The sequence below is a fragment of the Madurella fahalii genome (genome assembly GCF_045866475.1).
Source record: "Madurella fahalii IFM 68171 DNA, scaffold_2, whole genome shotgun sequence".
NCBI classification, from domain to species: domain Eukaryota; kingdom Fungi; phylum Ascomycota; class Sordariomycetes; order Sordariales; genus Madurella; species Madurella fahalii.
The window spans coordinates 5482735-5507116 of NW_027263972.1; the positions used below are offsets into that span (position 1 = coordinate 5482735).

Here is a 24382-nt window from a genome sequence, read left to right on the forward strand (position 1 = left end):
GCCAAGATATGACATGGACTTTAGCGGACCGCTCTACCCGTTGAGCACATTCGTAAGGTCAGTATCGAACAAAGGAAAATAGCGGCACAGAAGCAGCGGCTTGCATATCTTATGCCCCTTCACTTTCAATACTCCAAGTCTCGAAGATTGGAGTAGGCATCTCGGTCGTACAGCCTCATGCAACACCTCCCCCGGTCTACTTCCGCTTGGCAATCCTCTTCAATGCCCGCATTTCCTTCTTCATCCGCGGGTCCACCATCTTATATCTGCCCTTGACTCCCTTCGGCCTGCCCGAGATACCACGGTTCAAGCCTGCCGCCTTGACAACCTTAACGGGTTGTCTCCTCTTCTTCCGCGCGGCCGCAGAGAGCAGCTTGGCGATGCTACTGGCCTTCTCCTTTTCCGACATGCCCTATAGCAGCACCAGTCAGTATGTAAGAACTATATGTGCGTGTACTGAACTTGGCGTAACAAACCTCATCGCCAGCCAATAGATCGGCCTTTTTCTTGAGCTTCTCAAGCCGCTGCGCCTGTTTGAGCTTCTTCCTCGCCCGTGCTTCGGCAACCTTCTTGATAGGTCTGGCGTTGTAAGCTCGCAATTTCTCCTTGATGGCTGCGGCTGCCTCCTTGCTGATGGGCTTGTGCGGCTTGTCGTGCTTGCTCTCGTCATCCAGGAACCAGTCGGGCAGGCCATCCCGGTCCTTGAGGGCATACTTGTTGTACCCTTCGTCAATAATGTCGTGAACCGTCTTTTCGCCGCGGGCCAGCTGGTGAGCTAGTGTCATAGCTTCGGCCGTGATGATATCAATGTCTGGATCTGTTAGCTAGGCGCATAACTGGCACAGAATATTAGTTCAAACTTACCAGGCCGGCCATCCTTCTTCTTCTTCTCCGTCTCCTCCCAGTCGTCGTCCTCATTCCGCTTGACGACCTCAAAGTCGTCGCCGCTTTCCTCATCTTTGGATACCGTCTTCTCTTTGCGTTTCTTCTTTTGCTCCTGAACTGGCGGCAGCTCATCCTCTGACCCCTCGGCACTGAACTCCGCCCCTTCTTCTCCCTCCTCGTCCTCGTCCTCGTCTTTGTCCGCGGTCTCTTCTTCATCTTCCTCCTCTTCAGGGACGTCCAGCAGCCCTGGAATACTCTGAAAGATGTCTTGATTAAAGAAACCCCTGGCCCGCTTGGAGAGCCCGTTGGCGCCCTGTGGCGCGTTGTCCAGATCTCGGATAAGTGGCTTGCCAGTATCCCCCCGCTCTTCCGCGTCTGAGTCTTCGTCGCTATCTTCATCGAGCTCCTCATCATCGTCACTATCCCCCTTCTCGCTAGCCGAAACACCTTCCCACTCCTCGTCGTCGTGCTCCTTCCTGGCCTTCTTGGCCCGGTATTTCGCGTCGGCTTCCGCCTTTCTCTCTCTGTACTGGTCGTACATACTGTCTAGCTCCCGTTCCAGCCGATCCCCTTCCTCGTCAGTCTCATCGTCCGTCTCGCCCGATGAGCCGATTCCGGAGTCGCGGTCTTTCCTCGCTTCGGCCTCGGTGAGCATAGCCATTTTGCCCTTTGCTATCCTGCGCAGCGCCTCTGTCTGGTCGATCGACTTGAGGCGGAACATTGATTCCGCCCCCTTAGGGCCCTCCTGCTCCATACCGATGTCCATGGGCGCAGTCATGTTCATCTGCATGCGCACAATTTCTTTTTGCTTCTTCTCGTTCTCCTTCCGCCTCTCCTTCTTTTTCTTGGCTGATTCCTTGTCCTTGATTTTCTGCAGCTCTTCCTGGATCCTGAGTTCCTCGTCCATATTCTCCACCTCGGCCACCTCCTCTGCTAGCGGCGTCTTTGTCGTCTTCTTTGTGGGAAAGCCAAAGATCTCACGAACTTTTAGGCGCCATTTAAGGAGCAATTTAAATTCTTTTCTTCCGAGGACCTTCAGGTCAGCGCAGCAGGCGCGGATCTCCTCCGTCGTCTCGGGCAACCTGTCGAGAGCAGCCAGCGCCACGTCGCCATTCTTGGCTTGCTCGAACGTGAGCTTGTTGTACTGGCCGAGGATGGCAATCGGGTCCGTCGTCTGGATGAACTCGCTGGCCGAGATCTCTTTAAACTGCGTGTCTGCGATGCCGAGGGTCAGTACAGCCGTCCAAGGGCGACCATCAAACGCTACGTACAGTCTCCTTCCTCGTAACCTTCTCTCTTCCGTTTCTTCACCTCCGGGTTGTACACCTTGACCTCGTTGTTGGGGGCCGGGTCTGCCAGATCTTCGAAGACGGAGCGGGGGTCGAGCAAGCGCGGGTCGATGCGCTTCGGGGCCTTGAAGCCCCGGCATACGACGAATATCTCGGCCGAGACGTTTCGAGAGGAAGGGGGCTTCGTGGCGTCGACTTTTGTAAATAGCTGGTTAAGGACCCAGAGCAGCGAATTGTAGTCTTTCGATCTGAAGACTTTGGTCTGCGCAAGACTGCATGTCAATGGTGCTCAGGCCTTACTTCTCCGAGTGACATACCACAAAAGTCCCTCCTTCGATCAGGAACTCGGTGGCAAGCTTTAGTGAATGAAGCGCCAGCTCGGCCTGATTGTACGAATCTTGCACCCACGCTGTGCCGACATTGGGGGCGCCGTCGTGGAGCACGCAGTCGGCCTTCCACGTCTTCAGATGGCCTCGGATCGTCGCCCGGCACTTCTCGGTCGTGATATCGCTCTGGAAGGTGATGACCTTGGGAATGGGCTTGATAGGTGCGAGATCGACGCCAATGATGAGGCTATTCTGGGGCATCGTCTCGGCGCACACTTGACACCATGACTGAATTTTGTCAGCTCTTCAATACGAAGTAGTCACCGCCGCTCTCTCTCGGAGACGTACTCCAGGGGCCGCGCAAAGATCGAGCACGACCTTGCTCTTCTCGAGGAAGCCATATTTCTTGTTGAGCTGGATCAATTTGAAAGCGGCACGAGCCCGGTATCCCTTCTCTTTGGCGAGCTTGTACCACTTGTCCAGGCGGCCCTTGCCGTGCTTCTTCTGGATCGCCATGGTCCCGCCTCTCTTGCCGCAAGCGATCCGACTCCCTGCGAGGTGCCGACTTTTGGTCCTGGTGCCGGTGGCCTGGACTCCGTGGATCGAGGCGCCTGCCCGTTGCACACGAATTTTTCTGGAGATAGTTGCTGATAAGCGATAAGCCGGAATTGTGAAGGGTGTTCCAGCTCAGAGTGGGGTCTCCTCCAACCGCCACACCGACAAGGGCCTGCTCAGCGTGCGGGGCCCAGCCCAATGCAACGCTCTTTGGCGCGATTAGAGGCGCTGATTGGCCTGCACGTCGATTGGGGCCCCAGCGCTTTCACCTCATAGGCTGATCCAGGCTCAAAACCACTCAAATCCCATCCTCGTCGGCGCGTCATTGCAGCGCGGACCGCGTCTTGCAGTTCCCTGGCGTATCCGTACATAGGAGCGGCGGCGGGCACGCTGCAACCCGCAGTGCATCAACCCCCCCGCTGTGCTGTCTTTTCTCTGTCAGACCACTCTGCTCCGGATCATGGTCAGTGCCTGCAACTTGTAGAAGAGCATTGTCAAGGAGAGGGCCTCGTCGACTCGTCTCGACTCTCATCTTACCCATTCCCGGTCAATGGCCGAGGCAGACCACTTCAAGCATCCATTGGCCATGACGGAAAAGACGCCCTCCTCCGGGGCTAAGAGCTCTGCCACCTTGATCGACAACCTGCTCGCGTCGCCCCCCAGGCTGCCACCCAGCCGGAGCAAGGAGCGGAGGAACCCCTCGATTACACCTAGAAAGTTTCAGAGGTTCTTCACGCCCCGGTCCCGAGTCTCGTCGAAGCCAAGTGCTGTCCGAAAGGCCCTCCGCGACCTGACGGCCCCGGCCCTCAATCGCTGCCAGACGCCGTCAAGCCCGCTGAAACCCATCTCGGAGGAACAGAGCCCTAGTGCTTTGCCCCGTCTTCAAGATGCCCACCGAGGGAAACGACGCAAGATCCACCACACTCCTGAGAAGCAGAGATGCCATCTGCCCTCGCCCGTGAACTCGTCGCGGGCTCTGCTCCCGACCCCCGACCTGAGACCGGGCTTGCGGAGCCCAATTCAATCTATGGGGTCTCGAAAAGCGCTGCAAGACGAACTCGACGCTCATGATGGGCTATCGGAGGACGAAGATGAGGAGCCAGAGGCTGCACCGTCATTCAAGAGGCCTGTGCCGCTTCATCGTCGGGGATTGGCAGCTCAACTGGTTCAGAGGATGACAGGCGGTATGCGTTACGCCAGCGACCGCGCTCTGGAGTGCCCGGTTTCCGGTAGGCAGATTCCAACGGTCTTCGTTTCTGTCGGGTGGCGTCTCACTAATCCGATGCTAGACTGGAGGACCGAGACTGCAGACTTCTACAGTAGACCCGAAGATGTTCACTTTTCATCTGGCCACGACGGAGCCCCTCGTGCCATTCCCTTCTGTACAGCTACCTGTAATAGTAAGTAGAGCATCCAGGGACGGTTACGTCAATGCGGCTGTTTTACTAACTCACCCCAGAAAACAGCCTCGTTGCCGTCGGCGACGAGGAGGGATATGTACGGCTACTCGATTCCAATAAGGACTTCTCCAAAATCCACCTGTCATTCCAGGCCCATGGCAACGCCATCATTGATCTGGATTTCTCCGAGGACGACTACTTGTTGGCCACGGCATCGGGAGACCAGACAGGCAGAGTGATCGACGTGATGACACAAAAACCCATTTCCGTTCTCGGCCACCATACAGCGTCACTAAAGCAGGTCCGTTTTCAACCGGGCCGCGGCTCCGGCTGCGTCCTCGCAACCTCCGGCCGGGACGGCAGTGTGCAAATTTGGGACCTACGGTGCCGCGGTGGGCCAGTCCAAGACGTAGCCATCGCTTCCGAAGCAGGTCTACACCACCGCCTACCCAAGCCCATAACCCCGGGCTGCGTGGTTAACAGCATCTACGACGCACATGCTCGAAGCCTACGGCAGACTAAAGGCCAGCTGGCTACATCCACTTCTAGCGACGTTGCCCGCCTGGGCGAAGTCCCAGGTCGCATCGGTGAAGTTTCGGTAACCGCCATCCAATTCCTCCCCCCCGGACGGGAGCACCTCCTCCTGACCGCCTGCGAGGCGGACGCGAGCATAAAACTATGGGACATCCGTGCAGTCCACACAAGCCGACACCACAAAGCCAGCACACCTGTGTCCTTCACCGCGCCACCAGCAAGCCACGTCGCCTTCCGGCCCTTTGGCATCTGCTCCATGACCCTCGGCAGCGACGGAGCGCGCCTCTACGCCCTCTGCAAAGACAACACCATCTACGCCTACAGCACGGCCCACCTCGTGCTTGGCCACGCGTCGGAGCTAACCCCGGCCCGCCCCGGCGCCGACCCCCCGCGGAGGCGACACCACCCCCACGGCACCGCACACGAAGGCCTCGGTCCCCTGTACGGCTTCCGCCACCCCCTCTTCCATGCCACCTCCTTTTACGTCAAGGCCAGCGTCCGCCCGGCCGCCGACGGCCGCTCGGAATTGCTCGCCGTGGGGAGCAGTGACGGGTGTGCCGTCCTGTTCCCCACCGACGAGCGCTACCTCAGGGACTCTTTCTGGCGACAGCAGCAGCAGCAACAGCACCATCACCACCAACAGCAACAGCAACAGCAACACGAACACGAACAAGCACAAGAAACATATCACGTCGGCAACCCCACCGATATCGCAGGGCCCCCAACAGTAACCGGCTCCCGGCCAGGGCTGCGGTCTGCCACCGCCGCGCTGGCGCGCTCCAACAGCATCGGCAGCGCGGGCATCTTCGCGCGGCAGGCCGATCTCCCGAGCATACCTGCCGTGCGTCGGGGCACGCCGTTGGTGCGGGGCCACGGGAAGGAGGTCGGCGCGGTGGCGTGGACGAGCGAAGGGAAGCTGGTCACGGTGGGAGATGACTACCTCGTGAGGTGCTGGAGCGAGGACAGGGAGGCGGCCAAGGATCTGAGGCTAGGCGGGGAAGCGGAAGGGAGGAGGTGGGGCTGTGGGTGGGCTGATGTTGGCGATAAGTGGGATGGGGATAAGGACGACTGGTGAGCACTGCCCTAGAGAGTTTGCTACGGGTGAAGTGGTATTTTGTTTTGGGCTGTAGGGTCCCAGGAAGCGTGGATGAAGGTGCCTAGGTAGGTTGATGGGATACACACATGCTGTTGGGTTAGGTTCTGTTTACTTATCGGCCGGCGGCATTGCATACCCGGTGGGAATAGGAGTTAGCGCCGGCGTTGGGCATGGTTTCTGTTGGAATATAATGGATAGCATCGCATTCTGTTGCCTTAGTTATAGGGGCGTAGGAAAGTGCTACCACCGCATATGCAAGTGGCTTGTTTGATCCTGTCATCTAGAACCAAGAGCCCAATACAACGAATCTTAACAACGAAACGCCCCGGTACCTCCTCCAGCTGTCAGACCGCTATTGGCACGCGGGGGATTACCTCACATGAAGATCTCGGCTGTTGCTAGCGCCTCAGGTATGGTAGTCGGCGACGCCGAAGTGGGAACCCTCCACACGGGGATGAGTATGCATGAGATGCTACGGCTGCCATGTCTTTGCGATCAACTCGGACGATTCCGATTAGTTCGTCTTTATCACGAGCTCGCAACAGCAGCTCAGTTTCAGCGCGCTCTCAAAGCTGTCTAAAAAGCAAAAGGTGAGGTTGCTCCTCCAAACATACAAAAATAGACGCCATGCCCAGCTGTGAGAGAAAGTATGATGCAAAATCCATCCGAGACCAAGAAGGGCACAGGTATACTCATCCTGCCTGACCCATCGTAGCTTCACTGCATGCCTTGATGCTCCCGTTTATATGCTAAAACCCGACCCATGCAGTTGTCGTTCAAGGCTACCCCTCATCTTGTTACATCGGACAGAAGAGGCTATACCACTGTCCCATCAGGCCCACCAGACAACTGTTCCTTGCTGTCCCCGTCGTCTCCCTGGCTCTCGTGGTTGATGAAGAGGAATGATATGAAAACGACGCCGGCTCCAACCCAGTATAACCAGCTGGAGTACTGAGAGTACTGGATCATCTCGCCGATGAGTGATAAGGGTATGTTCATAGAGAGCCCAACCGTGACAACTAGTGGCGTCGTGAGGAGCATAGCATATGCCCAGAGGATGTCGCTGAAGAAAGAAGCCGCTGAATTGACCTGCCGAATACGTCAGCGGGTTTCGTCCCAAGGTATTCGAAAGCCTCGGCTTACCATGATGATCGCCCATACGCTCCCCGTCGGCGGCAGTTCAAACTAGACAACCCGAGTCAGTAATAGATCACCACAAGCAGCCCAAAATATGATGACTCACTGGCTCAATGCCGGTAAAATGTAGGATGAAGAAGCCCGGCCAGAGAAACAACACGTTGAACAGTCCCACAAGCCCAAAGAAGAGCGGCATGTCCACCCTATCCTCGTTACCCACTCGCCTCTTCATGACGGTCACATAAATGCCGTAAATGATTGCGCTGAAGAAAGCCATAGAGTCTCCAATGGCAATCTGTGCTGTCGTCTTGTGCGGAAAATTACCCCTGTTATCATCGTTCGCCCCGGATAGGTCAACCGATGAAATCAGGACCACACCCACCAACGACGCTAGCACCCCGATAAGCTTGCGCACCGTGAACCCTTCGACTTTGGTGATGGCGCAGAATATCAGCGTCCAGATGCTGCTCGTCGACGTCAGGATCGTCACGCTTCCCACACTCGTGTACTCGAGACACGCCGACGCAAAGTAGTTTGCCAGGAACCACAGCATCGAGAACTCGAGGCTCAGCCGTGCCGTCTCGCCTAGACTAAGTTTCTCCTCCTTGCGGGTGGGCAGGTCCAGGGCCTCCAAGCTTCCTTCGTCGTCAACCAGCAGCCGCTCGCCGGCGGCATCGGCCTCGTCCCCATCCTCGCTGTCGTCTCGCGTCTTAAGCGGCATCATACCGAGCCGCCGTTCCCTCCATATCGCCAGTACGGCGCTCATGGACGAATCCAGCCCGTTGTTCATGACGTATCGTATCGTAATGGGTATGAGCGATGCGGCGAAACACGACGTGTTGATGTAGACGAGGAAGAACGGCTTGTTGTAGGTGCCGTCGGAGAATATGTACTGCGGATTTGATCAGCCCATCACATTTCCCTCCCTCTCTCGCCCTAACGGAAGCACTGCTACTTCTTGGACTCACACTAGCCAGGAAATTGGACGAAGTCCACAAAAACACCACCACAAGCAGCAGCGTAATTCCCAGCGTCCGCCGCGCAATCCCGCCCAGGCCAAACTTCGCCCTCATGCCTGACGAGGCTGTCGTTCTACTGGAGTCGGAAGTTCTTGCTAAAGAACAGGGCGACCGCGAGCTCCGCCCCGGATCCGCCGCTGTTGTCAACATGCCCGCCCTCGAATGCGACCTGCGCCTAGAGGAGGCGTGGGTGTGGTGGTGGTCGTCGTAGCCAGCATCGGCCGCTATCGATGTCGTGTGATCCGGCGCAAGCTCGCCCGGCAGATGGGGCTCCGTGGGCGCCATCTCCGTATCCTCCCCTCCCTGCTGCTCTCTTGTTCCTCACTGGTTGCGTTGGGTGTGGTGGTTCAGGAATCGTATGGTCGCAGGACTCCAGTGTATACACAGTTGTTGCTTGTGCTGTCTTTGATTTTGGTATCAGCCCCAAGAAGGTAGGGACGGTGAAAGCCCGGCGAATGGGGACACCCAGGTACGCATTGAGACGACCTCGAAACTGCTAAGTAGGCGGAGATGGACGCGAGGTTTGATTTCGGAAGATGAGAAATGCAAATGATGAGGAAATAGCGAATATCCCTTTCAAATGGATAGAGCGAGCGATACAGAAGAAAAAGCCAGCAACTGCCCGCGGCGGACGTCTTCGTGCAGTGCGACCGTATCGAGGCGTTGAAGCTCGTTGGTTGTTCCGAGGCATGCCGAAGCAACCTTGAAGCTAGAGTCGAAGCCCCTGGACGCCGCCCAGGGGCCGACCAGTGGGGTCGAAACACAGTATCTCCACCTGGCGCCACCCAGCGTTTCAGTTTGGGAATAATTGGGGGTTAGGGTTAATCCCGAGAAAGCCATCGTCATGATAGGATATCGTGCGGAAATCACAATATATGCGGTCGATAACCTTCTTACCTCGAGGGTTGTTTGTCACCGGTGATCGAGGGAATCGTATATGTTTTCCTACATACCATCAACGGGCCCAGGGACTACCAAGAAATCCAAAGGGGTTGGGAGAGTCAGTTGGGGGCCTGTTGCAACGGCTTGTATATGTCTGATTACCATTTACACCAATGCACCTCTATGAAGCATCCTCAAAAGGGCGCTGTCAGGCCCTAGGACTCAAACGACGAACCCGACGCTCCACTTCGGGATAAAACAACACACCAGGCACGCCCAGCTTGATATCATACAAAGCAGGAAACCCAAAACACATCCGAATCATTCACTGTTACCTTGGCTCCCGGTTCAGCATGCACATCCATCCCGCTCGTTCTCGATATGAATGTTGATCGGATCCTGGAAGTCCCCGCTGAACTCTTCTGACTCCTCCTGGAGCAGCGCATTTCTCGCAATGACTGCAGACGGTCAGCATCCGGCGCTTAGCGCTCAAGGCCAGCCACGACCTACCTTCGAACGCCTGCTCAACGTTGATGGCCTCCTTTGCGCTTGTCTCAAAGTACGGGATGCCCCCTTTCGACTGGCAGAAGGTCATAGCCCGCTTATTTGAAATCTGGTGACCAATCAGCAACTGCCAACTGGATGCCGCCTATCCCTCGCCCAGACATACCACTCTCTTGCTCTCCTCCACGTCGATCTTGTTCCCAAGCACTACGAACGGGAAATTATCCGGGTCTCGCGGTGACGCTTGGATCAAGAACTCGTCCCTCCAGCTGTCGAGCGCATCAAAGCTCTTGGAATTGTTGACGTCAAACACCAAGACGCAACAGTCGGCACCTCGGTAGAAGGCCACGCCTAGCGATTGGAACCGTTCTTGTCCTGCCGTATCCCAAAGCTACCATACCGGAATGCATATTTTAGTGCGCCGTCGTTGAAGGAGGGGCGAGGCGTTGGGGTGGGGGACTGTATCCGCACCTGCATCGTCACCTGGCGGTCATCCACCAGCACCTCCCGGGTCAGGAAATCGGCTCCGATCGTGGCCTTGTAGCTGGCACTGAACTTCTTGTTCACCTGCGATGTGATGCGTGGTCAGCAGGCGTGTTGCTGGATGCGCCAGGTAATGATTCGCTTGGGAGTCTCGGCAGCGTACATATTGATTCATGAGACTGGTCTTGCCGACACCGCTGTCGCCTAGAATGATAACCTAGCCCCCGGAGTCCTTAGCAAAGAGAGCGGCCTCGTGCCGACGTTGGTGCGCGCAAACCTTCAATAAAACCTTCTTTCTGGAAGCCATCGTTGCGCTGGCTCAAAAACCGATCGATGACGCGGGGAAGACGGATGGGTAACGCTTGATCGGCGTAACCCGTTGCTACTCGGCGTGTTCCAAGGACAGTGGTGTCGATGCGCCTGAAGGATACCAGCAGAGGCAGAAGGCGTCGAGGAAGGAATGGTTGCAGCGGAGAGCACACAAGTATATCGATCGCAAGTTGCGCCCCAAAAACAAGTGGAAGGTTCCGGACTTGATAAATGGACGGGGCTGATGGTTCAAGGCCCCAGCGTTGGAAGAGTGACGAAGATGAGCCAGCAATGGGTCCGCACCAGCCACGGCAACAAGACATGGGCAAAGCACCCGTTTGGTGGTAAGAGCCAATCAAAGCTTCTTATGAGCGTTGGCCCGCTGCTAGAGCCCAGGCGACTTTGGGCCTAGCGCTCGAGCCCCCCACCCTTCTTCTCCTTTCCACATGCGCCGCCTCCGCCATTTCTGGGTCTGGGTTCCTTGCCTGGCAGCCGTCAACATCAACCAACCTCGTGACAGCCCGAGCCTGGCTGACTCCGCGGCCCGTGTGCGTGTGTGATAGTCCCGCCGAGTCCTAAGATGGAAGCAATAGGTCATCCGTGAACATACACATATAGGATGAATTGTGATTGGGTAGAAAAGCCGGGTTTCATTGGTAGCCTTGATCCTGCTGCTCTCTGCAGCCTCACGCAGCCGGGACGTCTGTGATCGCTGGCGGCTCTTGGGAAATGGCGGATGCGCGGCTCCTCGACAAGATCCATGCGCTCAGCGACCTCGAGCTGGCAGTACTCCTCTGCCTCGTCGCTCGGGAGCATTGCCTGATCGGGACTGAGCCAGACAGCGTGGACGAGCTCGCCGAGGAGTTGCGCCTGATCGCCTCCAAGACGTTCAACCTCAGCTCCGCCATCATCAGCTGCCACGCCCACACAACCCTTGACGAATTCGCAACAGGTCTGCTGGCCGCTCATCCCTCGCCAGGCAACACACGCTCCGTTTCCCCTTATCACCCGCGCTATGAACAACCGCAGTCGTCCACAGAGGGCCCGTCATCCGCCGCTGGGACCTATTTTCCGATCACCCCAGCGTCCCGAGCAGTTCGAGGCTCACTATCCCCTCGTATCGGCAGCACCATAGGTTCACCATCTCCCGCGATCGGTGTGGGGGCCAGCAACTCGCAGGCCTCGCATCAACCGCGAATCGCCAACGTCATCCTAGCTAAGGACCTCGGCCGCGCTCCCCGCGCCGTCCAGATCCAAGCCCTCGAGCTTCTCCGCACAAGGCGCATCTTCACACGGACTAGCGTGCAGACCGCTCCAAAGCAATTCCTCTTCATCGCCCTCGTAGGCGGCGCGAGCGGCGGACAGTCACGGGTGACGCCGCATCTTAACGACTTTTTCTACCTCGCGCACTGGCATGACCCAGAGGACGGGCTCCCGTATCTGGACGAGGAGTCTGGGCAACTCAACAGGGCCGGGGCCGGAGCCGGAGTCGATGAGCTCGACGACGGTGCCTCCACAAACTCAAACAGCAGCGTAGTAAAGCGTGGTTCATCCTCTCTCGGCACCTCAGGAACAGGATTAGGCGTCATCGAAAGCAAATGGCTCTCTCTCAACAAAAACAGCAGCAGCAGCAGCACTAGCAGCAGCAACAGCAGCATCCCCAAGGCCACGCTATTCTCCTTCCAACAACCACAGCAACACCATCACCACCAGCACCAACCTCCAACCAACTCAGACCTGCCGCAAGAACCCCCGACCCCCGTCAGCGCTCCTCTCTTCGCAGAAGGCGACATCTCCCTCCTCGCCCAACTCAGCCAGCAAACCCACGTCGACGTGGACGTGACGCGCTACCAGATGAACCTCATCTCCTTCCTCCGCACGCACCGCGCCGTGGCGGGCGGCGTCTCCCCCACGGCCACGAAGCACCTCGAGCGCCTCGCCAAATCCCTCGCTCCGCTGCACGGCCTCGACTTCGTCACCCCGTCGCTGGTGGCGCTGGCCGCCAAGAAGGTCTATCTGCACCGCATCCAGGTGGTGGCGGACCCGGAGAGGGAGAGGAGTATGCAATGGGGCAGCGAGCTCGGCGCGGTCAGGGCGCTGCTGGAAGGGGTCGGGCCGGAGGAGGTGATTGAGGATGTGATTGGGCTGGTGGCGGTGCCGAGTTGAAAAAGCATCAAATCGATGATGATTATGATAATGATGATGATCACAATAATGCATAAGTAGGGTGAAGTTCAAAAGGCCGTACAGCACAGAAGGAAGGTTTTACGGTACATAGATATAATTGTATTGCCCAGTCAAGTCTGGTATGGCAGGCAATAAACCATAATGATAATAAACTCACAATATCTAGGCGACATTCAGGTTTCCAAGCTAGGACTTGATCCGCTACGTGCTTTTATCAAACATCCAGCAAAAACTCTATTTTACTGGACTATTAATCTGCATTGTACACCGAGCTCATACAGTATTCTTCGTTTCTCCATTTCTCCATTCACCCAATTGTTGGTACCTCGGGTCCTGTAACCACAGGACTGGCACCATGCGTAGGTGCGCATGCGTATTTATGTCCTTGGAACCGGCGACATGTGTACGGGGGAAAAAAAAAAAAAAAATAAACAGAATAATCCACAGAAACCCCTGATAAACGCCGAGTTTGAGCAGAACATGCGCGATAGGTACTTCAGCCAGCCGATCCCAGTGCGTCGTATCAATAACGAATCAATGTTGTGATGCGTTCCCAGCTATGTGGCAAAACGGGTCTCTCCGTACCCAACGCCCGCTCTATTGTTTTCTCTAGGTTGCTTAATGCACCTCGGTAATCTTGCATTGCCAACCCGATCCCTTGGACAGCAACGGCAAGCTAAGAAAAAAAAAAAAAAAGAAAAGGTTAGTACTCGAAATCAACTCACCAAAAAAGGGAGGTTGTAGAAAGTAGAAAACAAGATAAAAATAGTAAACTTACCTAGCCCCCAAACACCAACCAAGTTCATTCCCTTTGATCTGCTTAGCGATTCGCACCTCGCGGTCAATCGGCATCTCATAGCCGGTGTGTGTGAGCGCCAGCATAAAGTTCAGGTCCAGGCAGTGCTCGGGCCTGTCGCGTAGCTCTTCAAGCGCGCCGGGCACGCTGGTGAAGACGTCCCAGGCGGGCTCGCCGCCGCACACGTGCCGAGCAAGGTCGGCCATCTCGCGGAGGGTAAACGACTCGGGCATGCCGAGCGGCTGGGTGCGGTCGTAAAAGTACGACAGGAAGTAGATGTCCTCCTTGGCAAACGTCTTGGACATGGACGGCTGGTGCACGCCGTTGAAGGAGCACGGCGCTAGTTTGCACTCGGCGTCTTTCCGGAGGATGCGCTCCGCGATGCCGCGGCACTGGGCGGGTGCCGGCGAGGCGGGGCCTGTCATGTTGAGCAGCTCTAGCGTCTTGCCGAGCGCGTGGCCATCGGGCAGGGTGACGTTGACAAGCTTGGATGTGCCCGACGAGAAGCAGGGGTTGATGATGGGTTTCTTCAGCCAGGAGCGGTCTTCCTCATGGGTCTCGTCCCCTTTGTGAGCCTTGTAAACGTCGTCGACGAGGGTGGCGTGGATTGCCTCCCGCGCCGACATCAGGCCATAACCCAGGTGCGAGTGCTGATAGAGGCTGAACTTGCGGCCGCCAAAGTCAAGCTCGTACTTGTGGTCGCCTTCGGCCAGCTTCTCGGGCATGCCGCCAGAGCTGAGGCCCTCAAAGCTCGGCTGGAAAACGATCTGCGTCGAGCCGCCACCGAGATCGAACACGGCAGCCGTCTCGCTGTGATCGGGGCCGCCGATCTTGCCGAGCAGGTAGTTGGTCGTGATCCATGCATAGACACCCTCATCGGAACCGTCCATGATGGCGACACCGTTCTCGGCTTTGGAGACGACGGGGAACGGATACTTTTTTTCGAGGCGGTTTCTGACGGCGTCCAGAATCTTGTCGCTCTTCTCCTGGCCAATGAGGCGCAAACCGGCAGTGGCCTTGACCGCGATCGGGCTGCAAGCCTTCAGCTTGTCGGGAACGACCTTGAGCGCCTCGTCAAGCAGGGGGTCCAGGCTCTTGGCGGCTGCCTCGGGGTCGTCCTTGTACGCGCTCAAACCGCTGCTCTTGCCCTCGATCTTCTCGGTCATCTTGAACAGGACCTCGCCCTCGAGCTCGGGCGCCGCGCCGCAGTTGTTGAACTTGTAGACGTGGATGCGCGAGCCGGTGCTGCCAGCGTCAATCATGGAGACGTACTGCACGATGGGCTTGTCCTTCGAGTACGACTTGGTGCATCGTTCGGTTCCATACGACGAATCCGACGGCGTCTGGCCTTGGCCTGGGGAGCCTGATGATACTTGGGGAAACATGTGTGAGCAGCCGCCCGAACAACCTTCAAGTGCGATGGGGCTGATGACCTACCTCCATTGTAAATTTCCACCCCGGCCGGCGAGAAGTAGTAAAAGAGGAAAAACACGAGGAAAATGATGGCGCCCGTCTTGAAGTAGCGCGCGCGCTGCGACTGTGACACCCACGCAGACTGCATCTTCATGATTAAGTTCGGCTCCCGGCTGACGTCGTCGTAGCGGTCGGGTTTCTCGTGCGGGTCGTAGGCGATGTGCTTCGTCGGCAACGAGACCGACGTGCGCCGCATAGGGGACGAGTTCGAGTGCCCGACGTTGCGACGTGGAGAAATCAGGCGACTCGAAAGGACAGCAGAGGTGGCTACGAGAAGAGGCCGTGCATTGCTTTGCCAAAGTGGCAATTGATCAATCAATCAAGGAAGGTTTGGGGGTTTTAAACGAGAGACGAGAAAAGAGCCTGCGGCAAAAGCATGGATTGCACAAACGGTAGCGCTGTTGCCCGCTGCACTGCCCGGAAGATTAAGAAAAATCTCGAGGGGACTCTGAAGACGGGTTTGGAAAGGAGGTTCGATAAGTTATCGTCCCAGATTTTCCAGTGGCTCCGGGGTCTCGCTGAAACCTCGATGCCAAGGAATGACGACGCGGGTGACAGGAGGCCGTTTGCCAGCATTGTCCAGATTTGGCCAACATCCAGAAACTGTCTGCCACTCTGTGTTTCATTGGACGGAATCTCATTGTCATTACCCAATTTTCCCCACACCCTGATCCGGGGATCTTCCCCCTACTCTAGAAACAACGGCAACGACATTCTGAATGCGGCTGTCTGTCGAACCATTCCCTGCCGTCTACATAGGAGCGGGAGGGATTTTATTCGTTTACACAGAGATCTCGTGTAGGTTAAATCGCAATCCCGAATTGCGAAGTCGAACAAGCCGTGCGTCCCTCGAGCTAGATATTCTTCAAAAACCTCGAAGCTCCCATAGCTCCCCTCACTCCCAAGCGCTCCCCTAACCGAGGAATGAATTTGAATAAGGAAGTGGGAAAAGGGGTGAGAGTGTGAAAGCGGAAATGGAAAATGAAAAAGAAGGGGGAAAAAAATGCTACACTCGCTATTACTTCTAATTGCCATAGATCTTCCCGCCACCCCGATTCTGTTCCATCCGAATTGCCCGTCTCCAGCTTCACCTGCTTCGGTGGTTTGCCTGCCAACCTTCAAGTCCCAAATTCGTGAAGGGGCACTCTCGATACAGCCTGTCTAGATCCGATCCAATGACCCCGGCCTCGGCAACAATCGTCACCCCTTCATCATGCAGCGTGGGAGGTGATAACTAACGGCGCCGAGTAACTGAGAGAATGGTAGCGTGCTCCGCCGACACACCCATTGAGCGCTCTGACAAAGGTATTTTGGTGGTTCGTCTGTCAGAGTTAGGCCAACGACACCGTGGGAATGGAGGGCGATTCATGTGTGGATTGCCGTTACTTGTCCTACAAAGTGGTTGACTTGTGAATTACGCTCTGGACGGACTTCATGGCTCTCTCCTGCGTTTGAAGTTGAGGATAAAGGAGGCAAAACCGACATAGCACTCTGAGTTGCGGCAGGGTTGGACGGGAAGCTGTGCGTCGCTGGCCAGGCAAGGATCAAGAGCTTTGACTCAGACGAGTCAAAGACCAAAGATACTAAACGCAAGTCAAGCGATATCTACACCACGGGTATGGTGGGGGACGGAGTTCAAAGCAACTGAGGATGCGGTAGACACCATTGCCCGGGCGGTCAACGTGACCGGGATACCATGCGTCTTATGGGTCAGTACCTCAACGTCCACAGTGTCCTATCTGCGGTAGCCGCAAGTACTCCCTAATCAAGGAGATTACGGATGTTTTCCCAACACAGGCCAAGTCGGTCGATTTCATCGTCCCACCTGATCGCGTTCAGGGCATACAGGACGCCCTTAGTATTCCACCGGTCTCAGCCTTGGGGTCTGTTGGAATATGAGGCTTTGCGGCATGGCCGATCCTAATCCTATCAGTCCACTGCCAGCCCATCATTTCCATATCTAGAACGTGGAAGAAGTCAGGCTGAAGCTATCTCAACAATCCGAAACACCCTGGGTCCTGCCTCCACTCCATAACTCCATGACGAATCCAAAGGCGCATCCATTTCCGCGGTATTTCACGCTTTCGACCGGCAAGACTGCGCTCCCCCCTACGTAATACGCAAGCGCTACAAGTATGTTCCAGTCGGAGCAGAATGCTGTCGCCGTGCCCATGGCCCAGATCTTCCTGGAAGCCGCTCTACGTATGGCAGTCCACGAGACTGACAGGTGCGCCGACGATTTTTCGATGTCAAATATGTTCGTACATGAGCGAATACGTTAAAAATGCCGGCTTTCTGGATACAGATCTGCCCGCCGAGCCGCTTCAAAAAGCATACAAAGGATGTGATGAAGGGGAAATAATCTCTCGTGAATTTGGAATCAGATTGGGAATTTTTTTTTTTTTTTTTTTTCTTTATAAGTTGCCAAGAGAAGTGGCCTGTTCGTAGTTATCAGAAGGATGGCTCAGTCCACCCAATGAAAAGGTTATCGGTAGGAAAATACAGGCACACGGGGAACAGCGGGTGAGATTCAGCCGTTGGCGTGGGTAAGGGATGGCTCGTAATGCGGCAGCAACGATATCGCGGCTCCGGCCGTTGTAGGTAGATGATTGGCCGTAAGGTACATACGCCTTAACAAATCTAGACATTATACCCCTTGAAGAACGTGTAGAAACAACAAATCGCGGGTGGAACTGCCAACACCCTTCTTACCACTTTCCGGATATTAGTATAGCCTTCCGTTTTGCTTAATGTAGGAGGTTGACCCCAGGAACAGGAGGTTGAAAAACGTCATAGCTCATACAATTACAGTTTGCAGCACAAGATGGCTCCTAGTTGCATTTCAAAACATTCACCAAGATCTAGGCTCAGCAAGGATTAAAGAGTCCAGTCCCTCTTAGCCCCAGACCCCGTATCCCAGCTCAAGGCGCCGCTCGTCAGGTTATCCAGCTCTTCAAAACCCCAGATTCATATGCCGACGCCGAGATTACCGTCATTAGGAGACTAACTAAGTGAAACCATGACCCCGACGGCAGGATCACTAAGGTACCCTGAGTCCGGCATCACGAGTATGCACTATCAAAGCTCACGTTGCGTTTAGGATATCGATTCCATTATCAACATTTATGAAGTGAAACTGGATTATCAAGGAGAAGCTCTTGGCCACGGCCTCTACAAAAACCCATTTCAAGCGGCCCGGCAGATTTTCAGTCACCATATGACGGACAACCAGCGGGTGATTCTCATCCCAGTCAAGTTCATTCCGGTGTGGCAGGTGCGCCTCTCCTCCCTTTTTCGCCTTTATTTTTTGATTCCTTCTTTACCTCCGTTATCCCTATTTCTATCCACTTTCCTGTCGTGACTAGGGACTCGCTGTGGGATTACTAGTATACAAGTGCTAGCATTCCCTGTCCAGTGTGCCTACCCGCATCACGGGCTAAAGAGGACCGGACAGATCCCGGCAAATTATATCCCGTACATTCCAAAATCGATCTTCTTTATCTCCAAGATCAGCATCTGCTTGGTAATTGGCAAGAAACTCGTGCATCGGTGTGGGAATGACCTTAGAAGATAGTCGGTCTCTTTCATCGGGTTTCATTTGGGTATTTCCGGGCACAGCCACCTTATCTTACAGCTGTACGGTATGTTACTGCAACGCAGGCTTTAGGTTGTCAGGTTGTTAATTACCGTACCGAAATATTAATTCCATCTTGCCGATTCCTGGACGTTCCAGAAGTTCGCTACGTCAGTCCCGTTGTTGCCTTTTGTATCAAAAAATAGCAAGCTTAAATTCGCACCGCCGATATGGTTGTGCCGGATATCCCCGCCATAACTTTGAATTGTACCATTCTAATTTTTCTCTTGCTCGGCCCATTTTGAGCCCTGTATAATATCACAATGGATGTCCACCTTCTTGTTTACGATCTATCCCGAGGCATCGCGCGCCAGATGTCGCCGGCCTTGCTTGGTTTTCAACTTGATGCTATCTACCACACATCGATCCGTCTAAACGGGCTGGAATACGTCTACGATGGCGACGTGGTTGCAATCGTTCCGGGGTCTTCGCACCTTGGCCAACCAATGCAGGAACTGCATCTCGGCAGGACCCAGCGTACGTGGTTCTTTCGAGTCCCGTCACAAAAATTTCAGGTACAAGCGCATTATGTTCCTTTCGCTGACGCCGTTGCTCAAGTACCCATGGATGTGATTGAAGAGTACCTGGACTCGCTGAGGGAGATCTACACAGTCGAGGTGAGGAGCGCCATCCATGAAGCACAATCGAGGTCCCCGCCTGATGACTCTTAGGCCTACGACTTATGGAGACACAACTGCAACAACTTCTCCAACGATTTCGCCATGTTTCTCCTGGGCAAGGGGATCCCTGACTACATTACCAACATGCCACAGGCTGTGCTGTACGTTTCCCAAGAGTTATCTGCCATTACTTACCCAGTGCTTCTTCACCAGGGCGCTACTAACGCGGAACAGAGACTCCCCGTTCGGTCAAATGCTCATGCCCGCTCTCAACCAGCAGATCCGTGCCAACAAACAAGGCGGGGGCATCCTAGGTATCCAACAGCAAACCCCTGGCAGCTCTGTCAAGCCCCAATCGCAGCTCCATCGCCACGTGGGTAAAGTACAGGTCGTCTCAACCCTTGCGCAGCTTAGCCAGCTCCTTGAAAGGTTCCAGAAGTCTTGCGCGGTTGTGTTCTTTACGTCGGCGACTTGCCCGCCGTGCAAAGCTCTCTACCCGCTGTATGATGAGCTAGCTGCGGAAGTAGAGAACAAAGGCGTCCTGATCAAAGTCGACATCTCACTGGCAGCTGATGTAGGCAGGCACTACTCAATCTCAGCCACCCCGACATTCATTACCTTCCTGAAAGGCCAGCAGGAGCAGCGCTGGACTGGTGCGGAGCCGAGCGTTTTGAGAGGCAACGTCCAACTCCTAGTCCAATTGGCATGGCCACCTCATCCCCATCAAGCGCTCAACCTGCCGACTTTTTCCAACCCCGACGCCAGACCTGTCATCTTTTCCAAGATACCACCTCTGCCCAGACTCCTCGCCAAAATGGGTCCCACCGCCTCAGATCCAGCGATTCAAAGCATTAAACACTTTATCGAAGTCCGCTCGTCCTCCGGACCAGCTGAAGCGACCCTCCCTGACATCGCCTCGTTCACCTCCGTCGTTCGGAGCTCCCTCGAGCGTCTCCCAACGGACCTCCTCTTCGCCATCATCGACCTTCTCCGCTGCTCCCTCATCGACCCGCGTTTCAGCGGCTACCTCGCCGAGGAACCAGACCACCACACAGTGATCGCTATCCTAGAGCATGTCAACGGGCTCGCCGCGGCGGACCCGGCAGGCTGTCCCTATGCGCTGCGCCTCGTGACGCTTCAAACGGCGTGCAACCTCTTCTCAAGCCCGCTCTACACTGATGAAATCCTAGGCCACCAACGACTGAGAGGCTGCATCACGCAGCTTATCTCGTCGAGCTTCCTCGATGACGGACATAGCAATGTGCGCGTGGCGGCAGCGGGTCTGTTGTTCAACATCGCGCTGGCGAATAGCAGGAAGAGGCGCGATGGGCCCGGGGACCTGTTGCCCGAGGGGGATCAGATCGAGTTGGCTGCCTCGGCGCTCGAGGCGATCACCCAAGAGGAAGGGTCTGTAGAGGCGCTCGAGGGGATGCTACTCGCGCTGGGATACCTGGCTTATCAGTTGACGTTGGATGGGGAGCTGGCGGAATTGTTGAGGACGATGGAGGCGGGGGATTTGGTGCTCGCCAAGCAGAAGGCGTTCCAGGAGTTGGGATTGGTGAGGGAGGTTGGGGGGGAACTGCTTGGGAAAGGACTGAAGAACGGTTAGGATTTAGAGATTGGATGGGTGATTAGAGCGTGTGGAGACATTGCATTTGCTAGAGAATTTGTTCACTGTATGCCTCCTCGATGTTGGTGTTGTAGCGCACAGCGAGGTGTCCGGGGATCATGGGGTGGTTTACCCGGTTCCATGGTGTCGAATAGACGATTTGCCTTGATTTCTCCGTGTTCATCTTCATGCTGTCTCTCCGCCTTTCTCACGCCCATCCCGTCCTCTTCCATCTGCCTTTCGCTCGGCTACAGCCACTGGGGCCAGCACCCCATGGGGATGCATCCAAATCTAACTGGGGCTTCATCGGCTTGCACATGTACGCCTCCTGCAGCCGCTAATAACCGTCCAAAACGAATCAGGAGCAATATCTAGGACCCACACTCTACAGCGCTCAGGTCACGACGACTTCAGCCCCTCACATCTAAGCGGGAGAACAAGGCTGTGTGCCAGAGACTACCAAACATTGTCTACTCTCTCGAGGCCGTGGCCGGTTGCTTACCTAAAATTAGATTAGCGCAATGGGCCTCAAATATAGCGATGCAAAAGCTGACGGGACAATTGCTGTGTATATGGCTATACCGTGGGCGGAAAATGTTGCATTCACGACGGGTCGCAGCTGGAACCTGGAGCCTGGGTCTATACGCTTAATGAGGTCCCGGGAGGTGACTGGATAATGACAAACGGTGTTAAGATTCGATTCATCAACAGAAAGTAGTCTGCCTTGAGACGAAGCTATGTAGAGAAAGAGACTCCGCGTCTTCCCCGCTACAATGTAGTCTTCCTACCTAGTGAAACTCGATAATCCTACGGGTAATCGCAACTGTAGCACGGCCGCCGTGCTGAGGCATTCCATCTCCAGACAGCCAAAAGACGGCAGGGACCCTGTGAGATAAACAGCAGGTCAATAGGTAACATTTACTATGCAAGGTATGCACAGGGATGTGTTGTTCACGGTAAGGTAGCGTCCATCGAGATGCCAGCGCATCAAGATCGCCCCACAAAGCGCCCATTGAGGAATCCGCTGCCAAGCTCCAGCGCTGGTGCTGGCGCTGACGCACCATTCAAACCCCTGCAAGCCGCCGCTACTTGCGCCCGCTCACCCCGGCAACTGCAACCCCCCCGAACTTGGTAAACAATCGCAGGCGGAAGGAACCCACTCGACCAGGAAGCTCGCTTCTAGGCCGGACTGGTACTAAATGTACAGCAACCTCGAGCTGCGCTTCCGAGACGTGGTCGCCGACATCAGTGAAACTTTGATTGGGATCTCTCTCGACCCGCGACTGATGCCGAACTCTGCAGGCCACCTCGAAGTCGCGCAGCGGGGTGTTCGCTCCTGCGCGAGCACCCCGTCACTGCGCTCTCGCGACGGCACCGTTCCGCCCCATGCCAGGGCCGACCCGGGAGGAAACGTAAGGGTCGTGGTGCGCGTGAGGGCGTTTCTCCCTAGAGGTGGGTTTTCCCGTCTTGTTCTTTTCTTTTCATTGCAATTTCTCTTCTTCGACGACTACATCACTAACACGGGCGCCCCGCAGAAATCGAGCGCAATGCAGAATGCCTCATCGATATGGACCCGGTCTCGCAACGGACCACGCTCATGGTCCCCAACGACACCGACCCCGCCAACGCCCGGGCGCGTTCCCGCAAGGTCATGGAAGAGAAGTCGTTCACCTTTGACAAGAGCTTCTGGAGCCACGACCCGCGGGACGAGCACTATGCGACGCAGGAAGACGTCTACGACAGCTTGGGCGAAGAGTTCCTCGACCACAACTTTGAGGGCTACCACACCTGTATCTTCGCGTACGGCCAGACAGGGTCGGGCAAGTCGTACACCATGATGGGCACCCCCGACCAGCCGGGCCTGATCCCGCGCACCTGCGAGGACCTGTTTGAGCGCATCGCCGCCGCCCAGGACGAGACGCCCAACATCAGCTACAACGTGCGCGTCTCCTATTTCGAGGTCTACAACGAGCACGTCCGGGACCTGCTGGTACCCGTAGCCCCGCACCAGGCGCCCTACTACCTCAAGATCCGCGAATCCCCGACCGAAGGGCCCTACGTAAAAGACCTCACCGAGGTGCCCGTCCGCAGCCTGCACGAGATCCTCCGGTACATGCGCATAGGCGACAACAACCGCACCACGGCCAGCACCAAGATGAACGACACCAGCAGCCGCAGCCACGCCGTCTTCACCATCATGCTCAAGCAGATCCACCACGACCTCGAGACGGACGAGACCACCGAGCGCAGCAGCCGCATCCGCCTGGTGGACCTCGCAGGCAGCGAGCGGGCCAAGGCGACAGAAGCCACGGGCCAGCGCCTCCGCGAGGGGAGCAACATCAACAAGTCGCTCACCACGCTCGGCCGCGTCATCGCCGCGCTCGCCGACCCGAAGAAGCAAAATAGCCACCACGCGCACCACGCGCACCACGCGCACCGCCGCACCAAGTCCATGTCGTCGGTGGTGCCCTACCGCGACTCGATCCTCACCTGGCTGCTCAAGGACTCGCTGGGGGGCAACTCCAAGACGGCCATGATCGCCTGCATCGCGCCCTCGGACTACGAGGAGACGCTGTCGACGCTGCGCTACGCCGACCAGGCCAAGCGGATCCGCACGCGCGCCGTCGTCAACCAGGTGGACAGCATCAGCACGGCGGAGCGCGACGCGCAGATCGCGGCCATGGCCGACGAGATCCGCGCGCTGCAGCTCGTGGTGGGCGACTCGCGGCGGCGCGAAAAGGACGCGCGCGAGGCCGAGGAGAAGCTCGAGGAGTACCAGGAGCGCGTGCGCGGCCTGCAGCAGCTCATGGACGAGCGGAGCCTCGTGGCCGAGGGCAAGATCCGCAGCCTGCAGACCGAGAACGAGGCCCTGCGCCTGCACCTGAAGCTGGCCCTCGAGAGCCTGAGGAATCCGATCCCCGAGGTGGTGGTGGCGGCGAGGGATGCCGACGCGGGAAGCGGGGAGGATAGTGCTGCCAAGAAAGGGGACGGGAGGCCGGTGGGGGATGGCGAGGCGTTTTATGACCGAGACGATGGTGCGAATAAGGAAAATGAGAATGAGAATGAGGGGGGCGACGGCGGCGGCGACGATGGCGACGACGGGTACGCTTCGGGCGAGGCGGAGACGGAACAGGGATACGAACGGCACGCGGACGACATGCACGACCACATGCAGGGCTTGCTCCGGGATCTGGACCTGTTCCGGCGCAAGATTGGAGACGACAAGACGAGGTTTCTAGACGAGCTAAGTCGGAGGCGGCCGCTGGCGAATAGGTCGAATATCATCTGATGAGTTGAAGGGGGTTGGTGTCAGGATGGGATGGGACATGACGGGACGAGACGGGACGGGACATGCTAGTACTACTACTGCTACGACAACTTTTTTTTTTTTTTTTTTTTTTTCTATGTCACGACCTCAGACGGACGGAATCAGCAAGCGAGCTTTTCTGTTGGTCGTACGCTTACTGTACGGAGTTTGTGGGCTGTCGGCTGTTTATTGTCATCTGTGTCATTAGATGCCGAGTAGGGAGAATCGGAATCATCATGGAGGTGCGGTAAAAAGGGCTCGGTTGGTCGGGGTGTTGACATCCGCATCTTTGTATTGGACGTGAACAGATGTAATGATTAAATGCATGATTTTCATT

General features: G+C 56.2%; 8 protein-coding genes across 8 annotated transcripts; 4 read left to right on the top strand and 4 right to left on the bottom strand.

Moving 5' to 3' along the window:
* Positions 1-196: 196 nt before the first annotated feature.
* Positions 197-3016, bottom strand: SPB1 (AdoMet-dependent rRNA methyltransferase spb1; the record flags this gene model as incomplete). The annotated part of the gene is made up of 6 exons (XM_071059773.1): positions 197-412; positions 477-811; positions 865-2100; positions 2157-2436; positions 2492-2788; positions 2849-3016. The coding sequence occupies 6 exons, from the start codon at positions 3014-3016 to the stop codon at positions 197-199; spliced, it is 2532 nt and encodes an 843-aa protein (XP_070915874.1).
* Positions 3017-3605: 589 nt separating this feature from the next.
* On the top strand, positions 3606-6064 carry MFIFM68171_04354 (Cell division cycle protein cdt2; the record flags this gene model as incomplete). Its single annotated transcript, XM_071059774.1, has 3 exons — positions 3606-4284; positions 4345-4455; positions 4515-6064. The coding sequence occupies 3 exons, from the start codon at positions 3606-3608 to the stop codon at positions 6062-6064; spliced, it is 2340 nt and encodes a 779-aa protein (XP_070915875.1).
* An 837-nt stretch (positions 6065-6901) lies between these two features.
* Positions 6902-8526, bottom strand: MFIFM68171_04355 (Vacuolar membrane protein; the record flags this gene model as incomplete). Its single annotated transcript, XM_071059775.1, has 4 exons — positions 6902-7174; positions 7229-7270; positions 7329-8114; positions 8191-8526. 4 exons carry the CDS (start codon positions 8524-8526, stop codon positions 6902-6904), a joined length of 1437 nt encoding a protein of 478 aa, XP_070915876.1.
* Positions 8527-9471: 945 nt separating this feature from the next.
* Positions 9472-10417, bottom strand: YPT7 (Rab GTPase ypt7; the record flags this gene model as incomplete). Its single annotated transcript, XM_071059776.1, has 6 exons — positions 9472-9581; positions 9634-9736; positions 9794-10018; positions 10099-10194; positions 10274-10327; positions 10388-10417. The coding sequence occupies 6 exons, from the start codon at positions 10415-10417 to the stop codon at positions 9472-9474; spliced, it is 618 nt and encodes a 205-aa protein (XP_070915877.1).
* Positions 10418-11148: 731 nt separating this feature from the next.
* On the top strand, positions 11149-12585 carry MFIFM68171_04357 (magnesium chelatase; the record flags this gene model as incomplete). The annotated part of the gene is made up of 1 exon (XM_071059777.1): positions 11149-12585. The coding sequence occupies one exon, from the start codon at positions 11149-11151 to the stop codon at positions 12583-12585; it is 1437 nt and encodes a 478-aa protein (XP_070915878.1).
* A 639-nt stretch (positions 12586-13224) lies between these two features.
* On the bottom strand, positions 13225-15071 carry GDA1 (Guanosine-diphosphatase; the record flags this gene model as incomplete). Its single annotated transcript, XM_071059778.1, has 3 exons — positions 13225-13282; positions 13385-14774; positions 14840-15071. The coding sequence occupies 3 exons, from the start codon at positions 15069-15071 to the stop codon at positions 13225-13227; spliced, it is 1680 nt and encodes a 559-aa protein (XP_070915879.1).
* A 3701-nt stretch (positions 15072-18772) lies between these two features.
* Positions 18773-20738, top strand: MFIFM68171_04359 (PUL domain-containing protein; the record flags this gene model as incomplete). Its single annotated transcript, XM_071059779.1, has 4 exons — positions 18773-18986; positions 19068-19126; positions 19181-19290; positions 19364-20738. 4 exons carry the CDS (start codon positions 18773-18775, stop codon positions 20736-20738), a joined length of 1758 nt encoding a protein of 585 aa, XP_070915880.1.
* A 1199-nt stretch (positions 20739-21937) lies between these two features.
* On the top strand, positions 21938-24027 carry MFIFM68171_04360 (Kinesin motor domain-containing protein; the record flags this gene model as incomplete). Its single annotated transcript, XM_071059780.1, has 2 exons — positions 21938-22190; positions 22274-24027. The coding sequence occupies 2 exons, from the start codon at positions 21938-21940 to the stop codon at positions 24025-24027; spliced, it is 2007 nt and encodes a 668-aa protein (XP_070915881.1).
* Positions 24028-24382: the final 355 nt, after the last annotated feature.